The 15,615-nt window shown below is 39.9% G+C and overlaps 2 protein-coding genes across 2 annotated transcripts; both read right to left on the bottom strand.

Annotated features, from left to right (window-relative positions):
- Positions 1 to 1,297: 1,297 nt before the first annotated feature.
- LOC122695694 (hemoglobin subunit epsilon-4) lies at positions 1,298 to 2,801 on the bottom strand. The gene is made up of 3 exons (XM_043905792.1): positions 2,660 to 2,801; positions 2,312 to 2,534; positions 1,298 to 1,472 (listed from the first exon to the last, which is right to left on the bottom strand). The coding sequence occupies exons 1-3, from the start codon at positions 2,749 to 2,751 to the stop codon at positions 1,344 to 1,346; spliced, it is 444 nt and encodes a 147-aa protein (XP_043761727.1). The 5' UTR covers positions 2,752 to 2,801; the 3' UTR covers positions 1,298 to 1,343.
- Positions 2,802 to 10,964: 8,163 nt separating this feature from the next.
- On the bottom strand, positions 10,965 to 12,802 carry LOC122695681 (hemoglobin subunit epsilon-1). The gene is made up of 3 exons (XM_043905790.1): positions 12,614 to 12,802; positions 12,274 to 12,496; positions 10,965 to 11,219 (listed from the first exon to the last, which is right to left on the bottom strand). Exons 1-3 carry the CDS (start codon positions 12,703 to 12,705, stop codon positions 11,091 to 11,093), a joined length of 444 nt encoding a protein of 147 aa, XP_043761725.1. The 5' UTR covers positions 12,706 to 12,802; the 3' UTR covers positions 10,965 to 11,090.
- Positions 12,803 to 15,615: the final 2,813 nt, after the last annotated feature.

Below are 15,615 nucleotides of genomic sequence, written 5' to 3'. Positions count from 1 at the left end.
TCTAAAAATTATTAACTAAATGTTTCAAGGTATTGGAGCAATACTTTGACCTTGTCTGCTAATTTTGAAGTTTTGGCTTTTCACTTTATGTCAGTGGTTTCAGTACAGAAATTTAAAAAGATTTTTACAAAGGTGGTTATGCCCATTACCAGCTCCAAGCAAGAGACATCTAGGTTTTTTCTTCCTCTGTCAAGGAATTTCCTCTTCTCATTCACCAGACAGGGAACCTGGCTGTCAACCATGACTTCTCCACTCTCATTTCACTGTTTCAAGTCTTCAGGCATCTTTGCCACAGTGGTCTTATATTTGTTTTTTGTTTTTTGTCTTTTTTCTTAGTTCCATTGTTCCTGTCAAGTTGAGTCCTTTACCAATTGCTTTATTATAATCTCAGCCAATTCCTAAGCCCATATTCAGGGTAGATTCTGCCTTGTCAGGCCTATACACACACGTGGATCAATTTCGCTACAATATCCTATTCATTATGTCACTCTTCTGTGCAAGAAACTTCACTGGTTTTTTTTACATGCAACAATAGCTTCTTTTCCTGATGTTTCTGGTCTCCCTAGTAAATTCTCTGATTTTATACTACCCTACTGTTTTTACAGGGCCAATTTCTCTTCTGACAATTAGATCTAACAGGACGAATCTTGAATTTGTCATTTTTCCTCATAAATAGACTTTATCTCTACCAAAGCCTTAGTAGAATTAAAAATGTGTTCCAGGACACAGAGTTCCCGAGTAATATAGCATTTGTACCATTGAAGATGCAAGGAAAAAGTTGAAAGTAGATCCCTTGACTGGATGTCTAAAAAGTACCATCTTCATTGCACTTAATAACTACTAAAAATATGATTCTTATATTAAATAAAAGAAGTCCCAAAAGAGCTCTTATCTTGAATTTATACAAATTACAAACTATTCAGGTAACCCTACTTTGTGTCCTAACAACTCACTATTAGCAATCATTTTGCATCTCTCAAAAGTAACTCCATTTCTTTCCTTTTTCTAAAGACTTTGTCCACCTCTGGAGTCTACTTTCCCCTCCTAGGATTAACTACCCATTGAAGCTACACATATAGAATCTAATTAGTGTTCCTTCTATAACCTCCACAAACTCTCAATTTCCAGTATTCCCAGTTCCAATAAGAATACTTTCTTTTAGCTGAATAAACTTATAAAAACAAATAAAAAATACAAGGACATTCATTATAGACCATGACTTTTATTTCATTTGTATTATATTGGAGTTATGTCTGGAATCAGGGTTCTTTCCCTCTGTCTTCAGGGAATGAATACTGGGACACTGGGCCCTCAGATAGGCACCCACATGGTTGGCCAGGCAACTAGTGGTACTTGTGGGCCAGAGCATTAGCCACAGCATTTGTCAGCTTCTGCCAGGCAGCCTGCATCTGCGGGGTAAATTCCTTGCTGAAGTGGGTTGCCAAGACAATCAATATCATGTTGCCTAGGAGCTGGGAATAAAAAGAAGATAGTACATAATGAAGAGAAGATCTCAAGCTGCCCTTCCAGCAAATAGATGCAACATCCATTTCTTTCTTCATAAGAGGTTGAGCAGCTTCCAAGGCCATCTTCCCACAAAAGTGCATCATTATAGACTTGACATTAGCTTCAGTGACTCCCAGCCTGAACCCCCATTGTTTTATATCCTTCTACCATTTTCTCTGTCAGCTTCCAACCAGAGAGCATTGCTATGGATTGTTTCTCTCCTTTTTTTAAAAGTAAGATTATAGTGCTGAAAGGGGACTTGATATGCTTATTTTGTCATCAGACATTACATACATTCAGATTGTTTGGGCACCTGCTTGACAAAAAATCCAGCACCTTGTATAGAAGAACATTTCTTCATTGCTGGAGATGAGAGGAGGAGGCCCAAACCCTGAAAAGTTGCTCTTATTTTGCCCTGTTTAGTCCTGACTCAAAACTCAAAAACCATGCAGAAATATATTCATCAATTTTCATAGAAAATTTCAGTTATCAAAGTCAAGATATTCTTTTCATTGGCTCAATTTGTGTTTGCCAGGCCAAAATATATAGCTCAAGTTTGGTTAGTGTTCTTCACATTTTTTTTTTTCCAGAATTATCAGATGGCCAGTGGCTTCCACTAGTCATAGAGTAATTACTTGGTCTTACCTTTGACCTATGGAACAATCTATCAAAATCAAGCCTTTCTCTGAAATATTACCTCCAAAAAATATTTCGATAGCTTAAGACTTAAGTCAGTGTTCGCTATTATAACTGCAGCACAGAAACCTGGATGAAAGAACAAAGCACAGACATGCCCAGAACTCACCCGGAAGTTCTCAGGATCCACGTGCAACTTGTCACAGTGCAGCTCGCTTAGATCTGCAAAGGTGCCCTTGAGGTCATCCATGTGCTTAATGGCATCTCCAAAGGAGTTCAGTACTTTCCTGCCATGGGCCTTGACCTTGGGGTTGCCCATTATGGCAGATTCAGAGTATAAGTTACCAAAACTGTCAAAGAACCTCTGGGTCCATGGGTAGACGATCAGGAGCCTATGGGATGATCATAGTCACAGAACAGATGAGAAGTCAGAGTATGTAAGAAAGCTAACCAGCCCCTCTTTTCTGGAACACTTTCTGCCTTTCTACATCCTGTCCAACCTGTGTCCAGTGCTTACCTTGCCAGGCTCTCACCGCCGACCACCTCCACATTCACCTTGGCCCACAGGCTAGCAACAGCAGCCTTCTCCTCGGTAGTAAAATGCACCATGGTGTCTGGGAGCTTACTGGTGAGCCTAATGGGTCAGAAGCAAGTCTGTGCTGCTTCTTCACTGCGTGGCCTTTTATTCCTCATCTCCTGTCCCCAGGTCCTTCCTTCCCCCAATAAAATGAGACTATTGGTCAAAGGTGGGGAGCTACCACCAGGGGTGGGACTTGGGCAAGGGAGGGTCAGCAAGATGGACATTTGTGTCTCTGATAGTGTTGGTGGCTCTATCAGGGCTATTCTGCTGTTTTCCCCCCCTGCCCTCTACTGCACAATTCATATCTCAAAATCCCCACCAGTGTTCCTGAAGTGACCAGTAGGCTGACCATGAAGCATAGAATTAGGAAAAGCAACATTTAGAACTCTGGTGAGCACCGTGTCAGGTGTTTACAAGACACTGTTCTGCTGTTCAGCCAGGGTATATTAATAGAAGAGGCCACAGCTCTTCTTGGGTTACCAATGCTTCTAAAGTTTATATGGGGCTCATATTTTGTAGTTCTCATGACCAAGTAAAAATGATCCCAATCCAGCATCAATTTAGACAAAAGATAGGTAAGAACTGGGTAATTTAGAGAAGAATTTAACATCACCCCTTTGTTGTTGAATTCTGTCAGTACGAAGTGCACTTGTCTGAATAATTTTTTTCACTCTGATTATATGGAAAGTGTCTCTGGCCAGGACATGTATCTATGCATTCCTATCAGAGAACACACCATTGAATGCTGGGGAATAGGTGCTTCTGTGTTTAATGAAGAGAGTATAAGAATTCTCCTTGGCAGTGGCTCCGGATGAACTAAGTTGTCTCATATGCTGGGTTCACATTCCTGGCCAAGTGTGACTTTTCTTTATATATAATCATTCAAAGGCAACCTTCACTGACAGTACTCCACACACCACTGCCACTGTGACCTAAGGTACTTTGTTCTCATGCATCCACATAAGCATTTACAAGACTAGTGGGAGACAGAATTATTCATTTTATTTCAGAATTTGTTTTTCCCACATTTTGACCTCTAGAAAGCTGATTTGTTTCTCCCTGAGATCACTCTTACAAATATATGTATATAAAATAAAAAAACAATTTTCATTGCTTGTGTATTTACATGGGTACTCTAAAATTTAGAGTTCAACCCACGGTATTATATCAATAGCTGAATTTCTACTATTAGAAAATAAATCCTTTCTATTTGATATAGTGAGACACTTTTATCTATTCAGCCTGGAAAAGACCTAACTGTAAAATGTGGATAAGACTTGCTGTTTCTGGAAGCTTGTTTACCATGACAGACTGGATCTGTGAGCATTGATTTATGTGAGCACTTTGGTACAGAGATATAAAGAAAATAGTTTGGATTAATGTCAAAAGGATTTGCTTCAAGAAAAGAGGTCAGAGAAATAAAAGAAAGAAGAGGAAACTGTGACCACAGCCAGGAATCTCACTCACATTCACCTGGGGTCTGGCCTGCAGTGGTGGCTCTGGGTCCTTTCTTTCTTGGCCCTGATGCCCATCTTCAGCAGAGTATGTGCCCCCTGCAAGGTCCAGACTCAGGGGCTTCTGCAGCTCGGAATGTTGGGAAATAACTGCCCATCTTTTCAGCAAAGCAGTCAATGATTCTGGAAGCTACCTCTAACTCCTGTTTTTCTCTCACCCTTTTTAGACAGTCCCTCTCTCTGAGCAGTTTACAATGGTCTCTCTTTCTTGAAATGCTGTAGCCAATCTGCACACATGTGTCTCCTCATGGCAACAATCAATTTAACATTCCCTCCCTGTTGGTCCAGTGGCTGACTCCCAACTCCCAGTGCAGGTCCCCAGGTTCCATCTCTGGTCAGGGAACTAGATTTTCTTGAAGCAAATCCTACATACCACAACTAAAGATCCTGCATGCTTCAAAGAAAATCAAAGATCTTGCCTGCTGCAACTAAGACCTGGCAGAGTCAAATAAATAAATAAATACAAATAAATATTTTTTAAAAAAACAAAGGAAAAAGAAAACAAAACCAGTCCTGAAAATAAAATTAACCTCCCTAGGCAGCTCTCTTCACTTTAACCAGACAGTTCCTTAGTAAAGCCCAGGGCCCAGTTCTTTGGAGTTGACTTTGAAAAGAGGTATCCCCTGCTCTGGCCTCCACCCCACCCATCCTGAGTCTCTCCTTACAAGGGCTGTGACAGATCAGTTGCTTTTAGAAAATGTGTTCTTAGAATGGAATGACATCCTTGCCTGGATGTTGCCATCTTAACACCTGAGCTACTTTTCCTGTAAATTATTTCTACTTTGGTACTCTACCTACATCCAGAACCTTTGCCTTCACTAAAGTCTATTTTCAGACCCACTTAATTACCTGGTCCTAAGAAGTTCTTGTCCCTTGACACCCTTCCCCTCCCACCAGATTGCTCCCATATCTTTAACTGGAGTAACTCATGAGTGTATGTTTCTCCCAAGTGTATGTCCCAACCACATCCCTTTGGTGTTCTGTTTTTAATTTTTCTGCAGAAATCTCTATGTTATGAAAAAATTGAATGGTGAGCACCCCCGTCCCCTAAAATACAGTTCAACATAGAATCCCTAAGGTTTTCACATATTTAAAAGCATATGAGAAAAGCAGACCTGAGGACAATTACAGACTCTTAGCAGAGCATTACTGCTACTACTACTATTGTTGTTGCTATTATTATTATTAGAACAATAAAGCTGTTCTTTGGTGATGCTCTACTACTGGGCAGGGCCCTCAGAGAGGTGAGGCCCTCGCCTTGTGGGCAAGTGTGTTCACCAGTCCAGTCACCATCGTCTTCCAGGCAGCCTGCACAAGGGGGTTAATTCTGTGTCAAAATGGTTTGCCAAGACAACCACTAGCACAATTTCCAGGAGCTGTGGAGGTGGCGAGAGATAACAGATGTGCAGAGTGAGCAGAGAGTTCCAGGCCAGCCTCTCTGCTCACACTTAGAACCCAGTGATACCAACTTCCCGCAAAGCTTGGGGCCTTGCCTTGTCCCTAAGCACAGCTAGTTTGTTCCCCTTGCTAGACTAGGACTTGACCATGATTTCCTTCCCCCTATCTTCCTAGCATCATCAACTTCATATTTTCTGGGCTTAAAAATAAACACTCACAGCTTTATTATTGTACTCACTCCAGCCCACGTGTTCCAGCTGTTTTCCTCCCTCAGAGACATTTCATCCCATTTCTGGATTTATAGGATGCAAACTTGAAATGGCTGTCTAGAAACAATTCTGTACAAATGCTCAGCCAGTGTATGAATGTGCTGTATGCTTAGTCACTCAGTCATGTCCAACCCCATGGACTGCAGCCCTCCAGGCTCCTCCCTCCATGGGGATTCTCCAGGCAAGAATACTGAAGTGGGTTGCCATGCCATCCTTCAGGGGATCTTCCCAACCCAGGAATGGAACCCAGGTCTCATACATTGAGGGCAGATTTTTTAACATCTGAGCCACGGGAAGCCCTAATGTATGAATAGCCTTAGCAATATATTTGTGAACTCTAGGTACTTTCCTTGTACAGAGCCAGTATATGCTACATCAGCATTTCTCCTTGGCATTTTTTTTTCTGCCTCCAGGAGAGGAAAAGTGAAAAATAATGAGTAAAGGCACAGTTCCTTTCATACAGTTATACTTTCCAGTAGACACTTTCCTCATCTCTATATAGGTTTCTTCTAAAAGTCGATAGAGTCCAAACAAACCCCTCTAGACTTCTGAAAGCAGTCTTTAGGTCCCAATGCATTACCTCTTGGTCTTAGTTCAGTCTTCTGAAGTTTCTTTCCTTTCAATCTCAATATTTCCAAATGTTTCACCTCTCATAGCTATCCTTGTTTCTTTATCATCCCTCTGTTTTTGGACTCATCTCTTCTCTTTCCTGTAGACCTGTCTTGCTGATTCCTCAAGTTTAGGCTTTGAATTTTCCATTTCCTCACAAAATGATCTTTTATTTCCACCAAAGTTCAATCAGTTTCAATAATGATGACTATCCTTATAGCTGAATTATTTTTTTAAAAGCATTATCACTAGAAACAAAAGATCACATATATTTATGAATACATATACATATATAATACATATAGATAGAGTTTATAGATAAATAAATAGTACCACTAAAAGATAGAAGTTATAAAGTCAATTATTTTTAGAGAAAGAGATAAAGAGAGCTTATGTTCCAAGTAGTGAACTAAAGATATGAGATATATTAATGTATTTAATTCTCACAAAATAGACTTTGATAAACATAATCAGTGAATGAGAGCTTAAGGTTTTAAGTGATGCACCTCAAATCATAGAGCTAGCAGGATGTTCAAATTCAAACTAAAGCAGCAGGTTCTTAGGTGTTAGGGCTGGCTCCCCATTAGTATAAATGACAACACTGGGGAAAGGCCAGGCAAGGGTCCTTGATTATACTCTGAGAAACACATTCCATCTCAGGACAGCTGATCAAACATTATGTTTCTTACTTTAAATAAAATTAACTATAATGTTTTTTCAAGCTTTCATTCCCATGGGTCCTCAAATGTTCATTCAATAACTATTTGTTTAATGACTCTGTGCTATAATTGCTCTATGTACTGGAGATAGACAAAGCAGAAAACTTTCTTCTTTATCTAATTTTGGGATGGAAGATACAGAAAATGAACAAGTAAACCCATCAACAAATAATTTGAGCTATTATCATTTCCTATGAAGGAAATTAATATCTGGACATAATAGGAGAGGGACACAATTATGTCAGGAATAAGTCTTTCTAAGATGGTCATAGTTGAGGCAGCCCAGAACGAAAAGAAAAAATATGTCAGTGGAGGGTTTTGGGATAGAGGTCCCAAAAGTTGGGATAGTGGATCCAAATCTCTAAGGAATGTAAAACAAACATCTGGTACGCTAGAGATATGAGTGATGGGCTGGGGTGGTTGGTATATAAATAGTAAAAGTGAGAATGGCGGAAAATATTGTTGCAGAGAAAGCATAAAACTAGTAACATAGAATTTCTCTTCAGTGATAGGGAGTAAGAAGCCATTATAGGATTTTAAACCTGGTAATGACAATCTCTAAACCCTGTGACTCTTAGATTAATATTCCCAGATAATTGTTTTATCACATTATTTTTCTCAGCTGGCTTTTATGGTCCATCAGCAATAACTAGACATCTTTTCACCTATTAAAAATTTGAGTCCTCTAGACCTGAATATATGCACATTCATGTGTGTGTAAATTATATGTTTTTGTTTTCAGTTAAATTTTCCTGAACTGGCGAAATCTAGATCTAAACCTAGATCATTAAAGGATGAAGAATGTGTCTTTTGCCTGCTCCTTCATCATCACCATCCTTGACCCTTTGATATTCAGAGTCAGAATAATAGTTGAGAGGCAAGAAGGATGAAAAAGAGATTGATTGATTAAAAAAAGTACATTGCTCTCATTTGTTGACTGACTGGGTGAAAAGATTTGGTACCATGGAGAGCCTGTCTTTATTCTGTTTAGGAGCATAATAAGAGGCAATGGGGGACTTCCTTGGGCGTCCTGTGGACAGGAATCCTCCTTAGAATGCAGGGGACATGGGTTCAGTCCCTGATTGGGGAACTAGGATCCCACTTGTTGCAGGGCAACTAAGCCTGTGAGATGCAACAAAGATCTCCCATCCATTATTAAGATTCAATGCAGTCAAATCAATAAATAGGCAACAGAGCACAGAGACACCAGTGTGTTGACAGTCTGCAACAAGGTAATCACTGGTCTCCTAGCCCTATTGGGATCTTCCCAACCCAGGGATTAAACCCAGGTCTCCTGCATTGAAGGTGGATTCTTTACCAGTTGAGCCACAAGGGAAGCCCCTATTGCAAAGACAAAAAGCCAAATTAGAAGGTAATTCACAGGACATATTGCAATTAATGTGTGGGAGCAATAAAATGAATGCCTCATAGAGCTAAATTTGCCAATCCTCCAGAGGACAGTTTGACTCAAAGTCTGGAGCTCATGATTCCCTGAGCAATCTGGCAGTAACTCCCTCAAGAACGATTCAGTTAATACTTCTCTTACATGAAGTCCCCAGGACATTGCAGGTCTCTTCTTTTTAGAACCAGGCTGTAAGTTTTCTCATCTGCTGCCACCCCCTTCCTTCTCATCCACCCTAGCCAATCAGAAAACATGTCCTCTTCACTCTCCCCTTCTTCACTCTTCCTTCACTTTTTGCAGACCTCCTTGATCTTCTTCCAGGGCTTCCCTGGTGGCTCAGTGGTAAAGAATCTGCCTGCCAAGCAGGAGATGCAGGTTCCATCACTGGGTCAGGAAGATCCCCTGGAGGAGGAAATGGCAACCAGCTCCAGCATTCTTGCCAGGAAAATCCCATAGATAGAGGAGACAGGTCGACTACAGTCCATAGGGTCACAAAAAGTCAGACACAAATGAACACACTGCTCTTCTTAGATTGAGGCCATTATGTCTGTTCTCCTCAATTAGCATCCATGTCTAGGCTCTGCAATTTTAGATTCATTTTGTGTGAATTAAGCAGATTACTTGCCCCCTCCAAATCCTACTCCTTGAGTCATTTAAAGTTCTTAGAATACTTATTGTTTACTCTTGCTACTATCATAGTAGCAATTTTTATTTTTATGTTCAAAGCTTTATATTATTTAGTCTTTCCTAATCCTCTATCTATGTCTCACTCTCTCTTCCACTTCCAGAGAGCCATTTTCATGCATGTTACCAAGCCCTGGCTGGCTAATTTTAGACTACAAGACCGAGAGGATAACTGGCAGAAAGGCCAGGGGTGTCCAAATGGGGGAAACAGGCTGCAAGTGTCAGACAATTTTTCTCTCTCTCTTAATCTGCAGGAGGAAACAAACTACAAGTGTTAGTTTTTGTGTTTTTTTTTCTCCTTCTCTATACAAATTTGAAAAGAGGTTTCTTTTAAAATTCTGTGTTGCCATGATGACACCTGGCTCCATCTGAACTTAATTTTTCTCAAACCTTGAGCTAACCAATGTGTTTTTCTTATGGAAATTTCTTAAGCTATGTTAATGAACTATGTATTTATCCTAGGCTTTTTCTTCAAGTTGGTTCCACTTAAGACTCAGAACCAATAAGGGCTCAACAAACCTGTATGTTTTACTCATACATTGTTCTCTTAATCGATGTTAATGAAACTATGTATTTAGTTGGAAACCTGCCTTTCTTCAAGACTCATGTCAATTGTTTTATGGCCCGAGATGACTCACCTGGTGCCAATGTTGTCTCAAAATGCATGTTGTGGGTGAGGGGTCTGGTGCCACTCTTAGTTTTCAGACATCTACTTTTTCTAACAGTTTGCTGATAGGTATACAACATTCTGCTTAAGGCTAGCAGGGAGGTACTCTTTCTGCCCCCTTCTGATTTCTATGTCAGAAGCTTTCTCTATCTCTTTTATACTTTAATAAAACTTTATCACACAAAAGCTCTGGGCCCTGGATTGAATTCCTCTCTTCCAGAGGCCAAGAATCCCAGCATCTTTCATGGCTCAGCAACAACCTTTCAAGACTTTGTTAGTATCTTATCTCCTATGTGAAGTCTTGATCATCCTCCTTTCCCCCCAATTTATATACTATCCTAACTTTAATTTTATTTTAGTGTACTTTACATTCAATCAGAATAAGATGCAGAATGGTTTCAAGTGTATTAGCTTTGGCTTTGTAAGGACATAGTGAAATCCTTTAGAAAAGGGTACATTAGTGTTGGTTCATGGAGATTTTTTTGAAAATTCTCAGTCATCCCTCAGCTCATCTCCTTGTCTCCAATTTAATCTCATAAGATATATGACAACTTAGTTGAGTCGAAATGTACATTAGAGCAAATTGAAATAGTAACTTAAGTCTAGATGATGAATCTCTACAAAACTTTTATTTTTTTTTCTGCAAACTCTCTGACATGTACCATAAAACTATCTTGTTTTTTCTCAGATACCACTTACAAGTTCTGCCTTCCTGATACAGTAAGTTTTTGCCACACTGCCCTGTGGTAGTCAGTCCCCAACCACTAAAATAAACATTTTCCACCCCAGAAAACATCTTTCCCCACCTTAGCTTTCTCTCAATCATCCTGAACCCTACCAGAATGTCTGTCTCCCACTATGAGTTCCCCACATGCTTCTTTCTCAAAGAACTCTTATTTCTTCCTATGTCTCTACCCAGCCTTCAGCTAATGAACTGTTTCTCCTTTAGCACAAGATTAAATGACGGAGAAGACACAATGTTAATTTTTGATCACTGAATAGAATGTACTTTATTAAACAGAAGCTGGGTCCTCAAGGCCAAACCCCAGTCCCCATGGGCAGAAGGAAGGTGCTGGGGACACAAAATGGTGAATTGAAAAGAGGATTCAGTGGTATTTGTGGGCCAGAGCAGTGGCAACACCAGACACCAGCTTCTGCCAGGCAGCCTGGACGTCAGGGGTGAATTCTCTGCCAAAGTGAGTAGCCAGAATAATCACAATCACGTTGCCTAGGAGCTATTGGGTGAGAAACAGAACAACAATTAAGTATGCCAAGTATAAATTTCCTAAATAATTGCATAAAATAATGGCTTAGTACCTACACCCACTCCGAAGTCCACATCTTAAACTGCTCTGTGGGTTGTATCTATATAATAAAATCCGATGAGCTAGTCCTTCAGTTTAATTTAAATTCTATAAGCCCTCCATTCAATATTTGTCTACCTATATCCACTGCCTTTCTCCTATTTCACTATTTTTATTTGCCTCTCTCCCTATCTCTAATTCTTATATTCATAGGATTTCAAGGATGCATGGGTTCCTAGAAAGAGTTTGGTAAAGCCTCCAATCAATGCAACTATAAGCCTCCACTTAGTCACAATATTGATGGGTAATTTAATAGGAAATTGGTCTAATTTTCTTTCAGACAATCTGAACAAAAATTTTTCTCCCAAAAATCTTCCTAAACTTCAATTATCAGGAAACACATAAAATATTTCTCTTTCCTTGAGATCAGACTTCATCTATCAAAATCCAGATTTTATTTCTTCTTGAAAAAATATGCTATTCTTTGGTATTCTCTGGGGTAAATACATCCAGTTCTGACAGAAGTTCCTGAAATTTTTTAAGTAAACTTAAGGCTGCTCATTGTAGCATTGTGGCACTAGTGATAAAGAACCTGCTTGCCAATGCAGGAGATGTAAGGGATACAGGTTTGATCCCTGGGTTGGGAAGATCCCCTAGAAAAATAAATGGCAACCCATTCCTGTATTCTTTCCTGGAGAATCCCATGGACAGAGGAGCCTGGTGGGCTACAGGCATGGGGTCACAAAGAATCTGACACCTAAAGAGACTTAGCATGCATGCACTGTAAGACTGCTTGAAGATTTTTATGTCACTAGTCCTGAATTAAAGTTGTCTTGGTATGCCCACTGGAAGTCGGTCCTCCTAATACTTAGTTTGATCTACAATTTCTGAGATCTTTGCTAGTCTTTCCAATAAAGCACTCAACTTCCATTATTGTTCCAAAGTAAAAAGCCAAAGGGAACACATGAACACTTTCTGAACTCACCCTGAAGTTCTCAGGATCCACATGCAACTTGTCACAGTGCAACTCACTCAGCTTAGCAAAGGCACCTTTGAGGTTGTCCAAATTCTTAATAGCTTCTCCAAAGGAGGTCAGCACCTTCTTGCCATGGGCCTTGACCTTGGGGTTTCCCATTATGGCAGAGGCAGAGGACAGATTCCCAAAGCTGTCAAAAAACCTCTGGGTCCAGGGGTAGACAACCAGGAGCCTATGAGATGGAAACACAGCAGATGGAAAATAAGAGACTTGAAAATTTTTGAAGAATTTGCTGGTCAATTTTCCAGGCTCATATTCACCATCCTCCCCCATGAAGTCCACTTCCTACCTGCCCAGAGCCTCGCCTCCAGCCTCTTCCACATTGACTTTGCCCCACAGGCCAGTGATAGCAGCCTTCTCCTCGGCAGTAAAATGCACCATGATGTCAAGTCGTGGAGCTTACAGGTGACCACAGAAGCATCAGAAGCAAGTCAGTGCTGCTGCTGGATGCTGTGGCCTTTTATTCTTTACTGCTGAACTTCTGCCCTCTTGCTCCCCCTTGTCCTTTGAAGCCATTGGTCAAGGTTAGGCTGTGTCCCTCAGGGGTGGAGTCAGGTCAGCTGATGGCCAGAAAGGAAGATGTATATTGAGTGTGTGATAACGTGTTGGTTCCTGAGGCATCCTTCTTTTGTTAGGTCCTCCTCCATGCTCAACACTATTTTCCACTCATTCCCCATTTTTCCCGTTAGCTCTTGCCATGTCATCCTCCATGATGGCATCCATCTTTCCCATTCTTCTTCTCCCAGAATGATTCATGGAGTGTAGCTAAGCATCAGACAAGGAAGGAGTTCTATTGAAACCATTTTATTATTGGTTAAGGATGGTGAGATGGTAAGAGTGTGACAAAAACACACTCAAGATAAAAAATAAATTGTAGATAAGAAAATCAATCAGTTCTTGCTCGCTTAAGGAGTGGATTATAGCCAAGATCTGGATTTTAATTTTCCAAGGGAGAAAAAGCAAACAAACAAAAAAACACATATATGGTTACTTCATGAAGCTGAATGGAAATGCAAGGGATCTACAGTAGAACTAAGAACTCAATCCCAAATTAAAATATCCAAAGGATATTCATAGAGAGAACAGGTAGAATAAGCTTCCTCCTGTGCTTCCAGGGAACTCTGTCCATTTCTCTGTGACAACATGGGAGGAAGCTGTCTACTCGAGACATTGTCCTGAGTGTTCCTCCTGGTTTTCTCTACTTATTTATACCAGTGAGGCAGCTAAATAGTCTGAAATTATTTAAAACCATGACTTGTGATCACACTGAGGAATAGATGAATTGATACGAGACACTAGGAGTTGGAATATGTTTAATGTTTATCTAATCCATCAGTGATGGAGACTTCAAATTTCTCTAGCGTCCTTGCTTTGTTTTGTATTTTGATGTCCCTGTTGTCTGTACACTTCCCTAAGAACACATCATCATGAAATAGATTCTGCCCCTTACAACTGTTTCAGCTGCAATCCACTGTTATTTTACTGGAGTCCTGTTGATATGATGGTAAAGAATGAGGGAGGAGAAGCAGTCTATAATTGTAAAATTAAAAGTTAGCCTTTAGTGGATCAGTTTCACTGGGCTGTGACCTTCACAAGTATTTCTTAGCTCCACCCCTACCCCTTAAGAAAAATAAAAGACTCCCTGGACTAGACTACCTAACCTAGGATGACACAATTCTAGGTCAAAAGAGCAGATATAGTATCACTGAAGTAGAAGATCAATGAAAGAACAAGAAATATCTGGCTACTCAGTGAGGAATAGCCCTTGTGTGAATAAGAGTATTTTTTTCCTATATTTGGTTTGCAATTTTATGTTAGTTTCAGGTGTTCAGCAAAGTGATTCAGTTACACAGTAAGCCCCATATATGAACCTTCAAGTTACAAACTTTCAAAGATGTGAACATGTGTTCCATCAATTTCAGGTGTGAGTGGAATTGCAGCTTGTTCTCCATCTCCTAGTGCTGATGATCCTTCAGCTCTACCATCTCCCACCTCTTCTCCCTCCTCCAGGCAGTAACTCCTCTTGCCTATTCACTCAATGCCAGCCCCTGTATGCCAGCTACTGCACTGTACTACTATAGTTTTCAAGATAGTATACTTTAAGATTTAAAATGTTTTCTTTATTTTTTGTATTTGTTTTTTATCTATTTGTGTAAAATGTATTGTAAACATATTACAGTACAGTACTATATAGCTGCTTATGTTAGTTGATTATGCTAGTTAACTGAGTGCATACTCATTCATGTCCAACTCTGTGATGATATGGACTGTAACCTGCCAGGTTCCTCCATCCATGAGATTTTCCAGGCAAGAATACTGGAATGGGTTGCCATTTCCTTCTCCAGGGGATCTTCCTAACCCAGGGATTGAACCCATGTCTCTTGCATCTCCTGCATTGAAGGTGGATTATTTACTGCCTGAGACATCAGGGAAGCCTTGTTATTTGGGTACCTAGGTTAACTTTGTTGGATCTAGGAACAAACCGGACTTATGGACACACTCTCAGAATTGAACCTATGCATATGTAGGGGACTTAATGTTTGGGAAACAAATCCCACCTGAAGCAGACAGTGTGAGCACCTGCCATGCTCCTTCCAGAGTGTGGACACCAGTCCTCTCCTAAACGCAGAATGTGGAGTTGGGCCTCCTCCTTCTCCCTCATACCTACTTCAGGTACATCCTTCTCCAGAAACAGCCTTGGAGAACAGAATTGGCTTGCCTCCAGGGATCTGGCCCATCTCTTGCCTTCTTAGTACTAAACGTTGTGGGAAAAGATTTTAAGAAAAGTTATAGGGTTGAAAGACAAGATGTCTGTAGCTTAGTACAAGGTTTATGAATCAACTACTTTCAGCATACAGATGTCTATTCCTCTGTAATATCTCTATGCCTGGGTATCTGTACTTCCCTGAGTCTCAGTGAAAATTTGTATCATAGTGTATATCTAACAGATACCTTGTGTATCTAACATAAAAATGTTATTTCTAAAGGTATTTAAATAAAAAGGACATTTTAAAAGAAATTTCAAAATTTGATAAAGACTAGCTCTTGCCTCTTAGGGAATTTTTTAGCATTTGTACTTTGGTGAACTCTTTGCAGGATGCTAAGAAATATAAGATGCCTCTTTTTAGCAAGGTAAAGTAAAATATTTTATTTAAGTTTTCTAGCTAAATATGACATATATACTAATGCTGTAAGTCAAAGAATGTATTATCTTTAGGTGCTATTAGTATGGAGGATTATATAAATTATAAATTATTAATAGATAAAAATAGATGATTTCACTATATTTTT

The sequence above is a fragment of the Cervus elaphus genome, chromosome 1 (genome assembly GCF_910594005.1).
Source record: "Cervus elaphus chromosome 1, mCerEla1.1, whole genome shotgun sequence".
NCBI classification, from domain to species: Eukaryota; Metazoa; Chordata; class Mammalia; order Artiodactyla; family Cervidae; genus Cervus; species Cervus elaphus.
This window is presented reverse-complemented; position numbering and strand designations above follow the sequence as displayed.

What these genes read in the sequence shown, in the direction of transcription:
- LOC122695681 (XM_043905790.1), bottom strand. Translation starts at nt 12,705, where the DNA reads ATGGTGCATTTTACTGCCGAGGAGAAGGCTGCTATCACTGGCCTGTGG. An exon ending in GGAGGCGAGGCTCTGGGCAG is followed by an intron (nt 12,497 to 12,613) that starts GTAGGAAGTGGA and finishes TCCATCTCATAG; the next exon opens with GCTCCTGGTTGTCTACCCCT. An exon ending in TGGATCCTGAGAACTTCAGG is followed by an intron (nt 11,220 to 12,273) that starts GTGAGTTCAGAA and finishes CTCACCCAATAG; the next exon opens with CTCCTAGGCAACGTGATTGT.
- LOC122695694 (XM_043905792.1), bottom strand. Translation starts at nt 2,751, where the DNA reads ATGGTGCATTTTACTACCGAGGAGAAGGCTGCTGTTGCTAGCCTGTGG. An exon ending in GGCGGTGAGAGCCTGGCAAG is followed by an intron (nt 2,535 to 2,659) that starts GTAAGCACTGGA and finishes ATCATCCCATAG; the next exon opens with GCTCCTGATCGTCTACCCAT. An exon ending in TGGATCCTGAGAACTTCCGG is followed by an intron (nt 1,473 to 2,311) that starts GTGAGTTCTGGG and finishes TTTTATTCCCAG; the next exon opens with CTCCTAGGCAACATGATATT.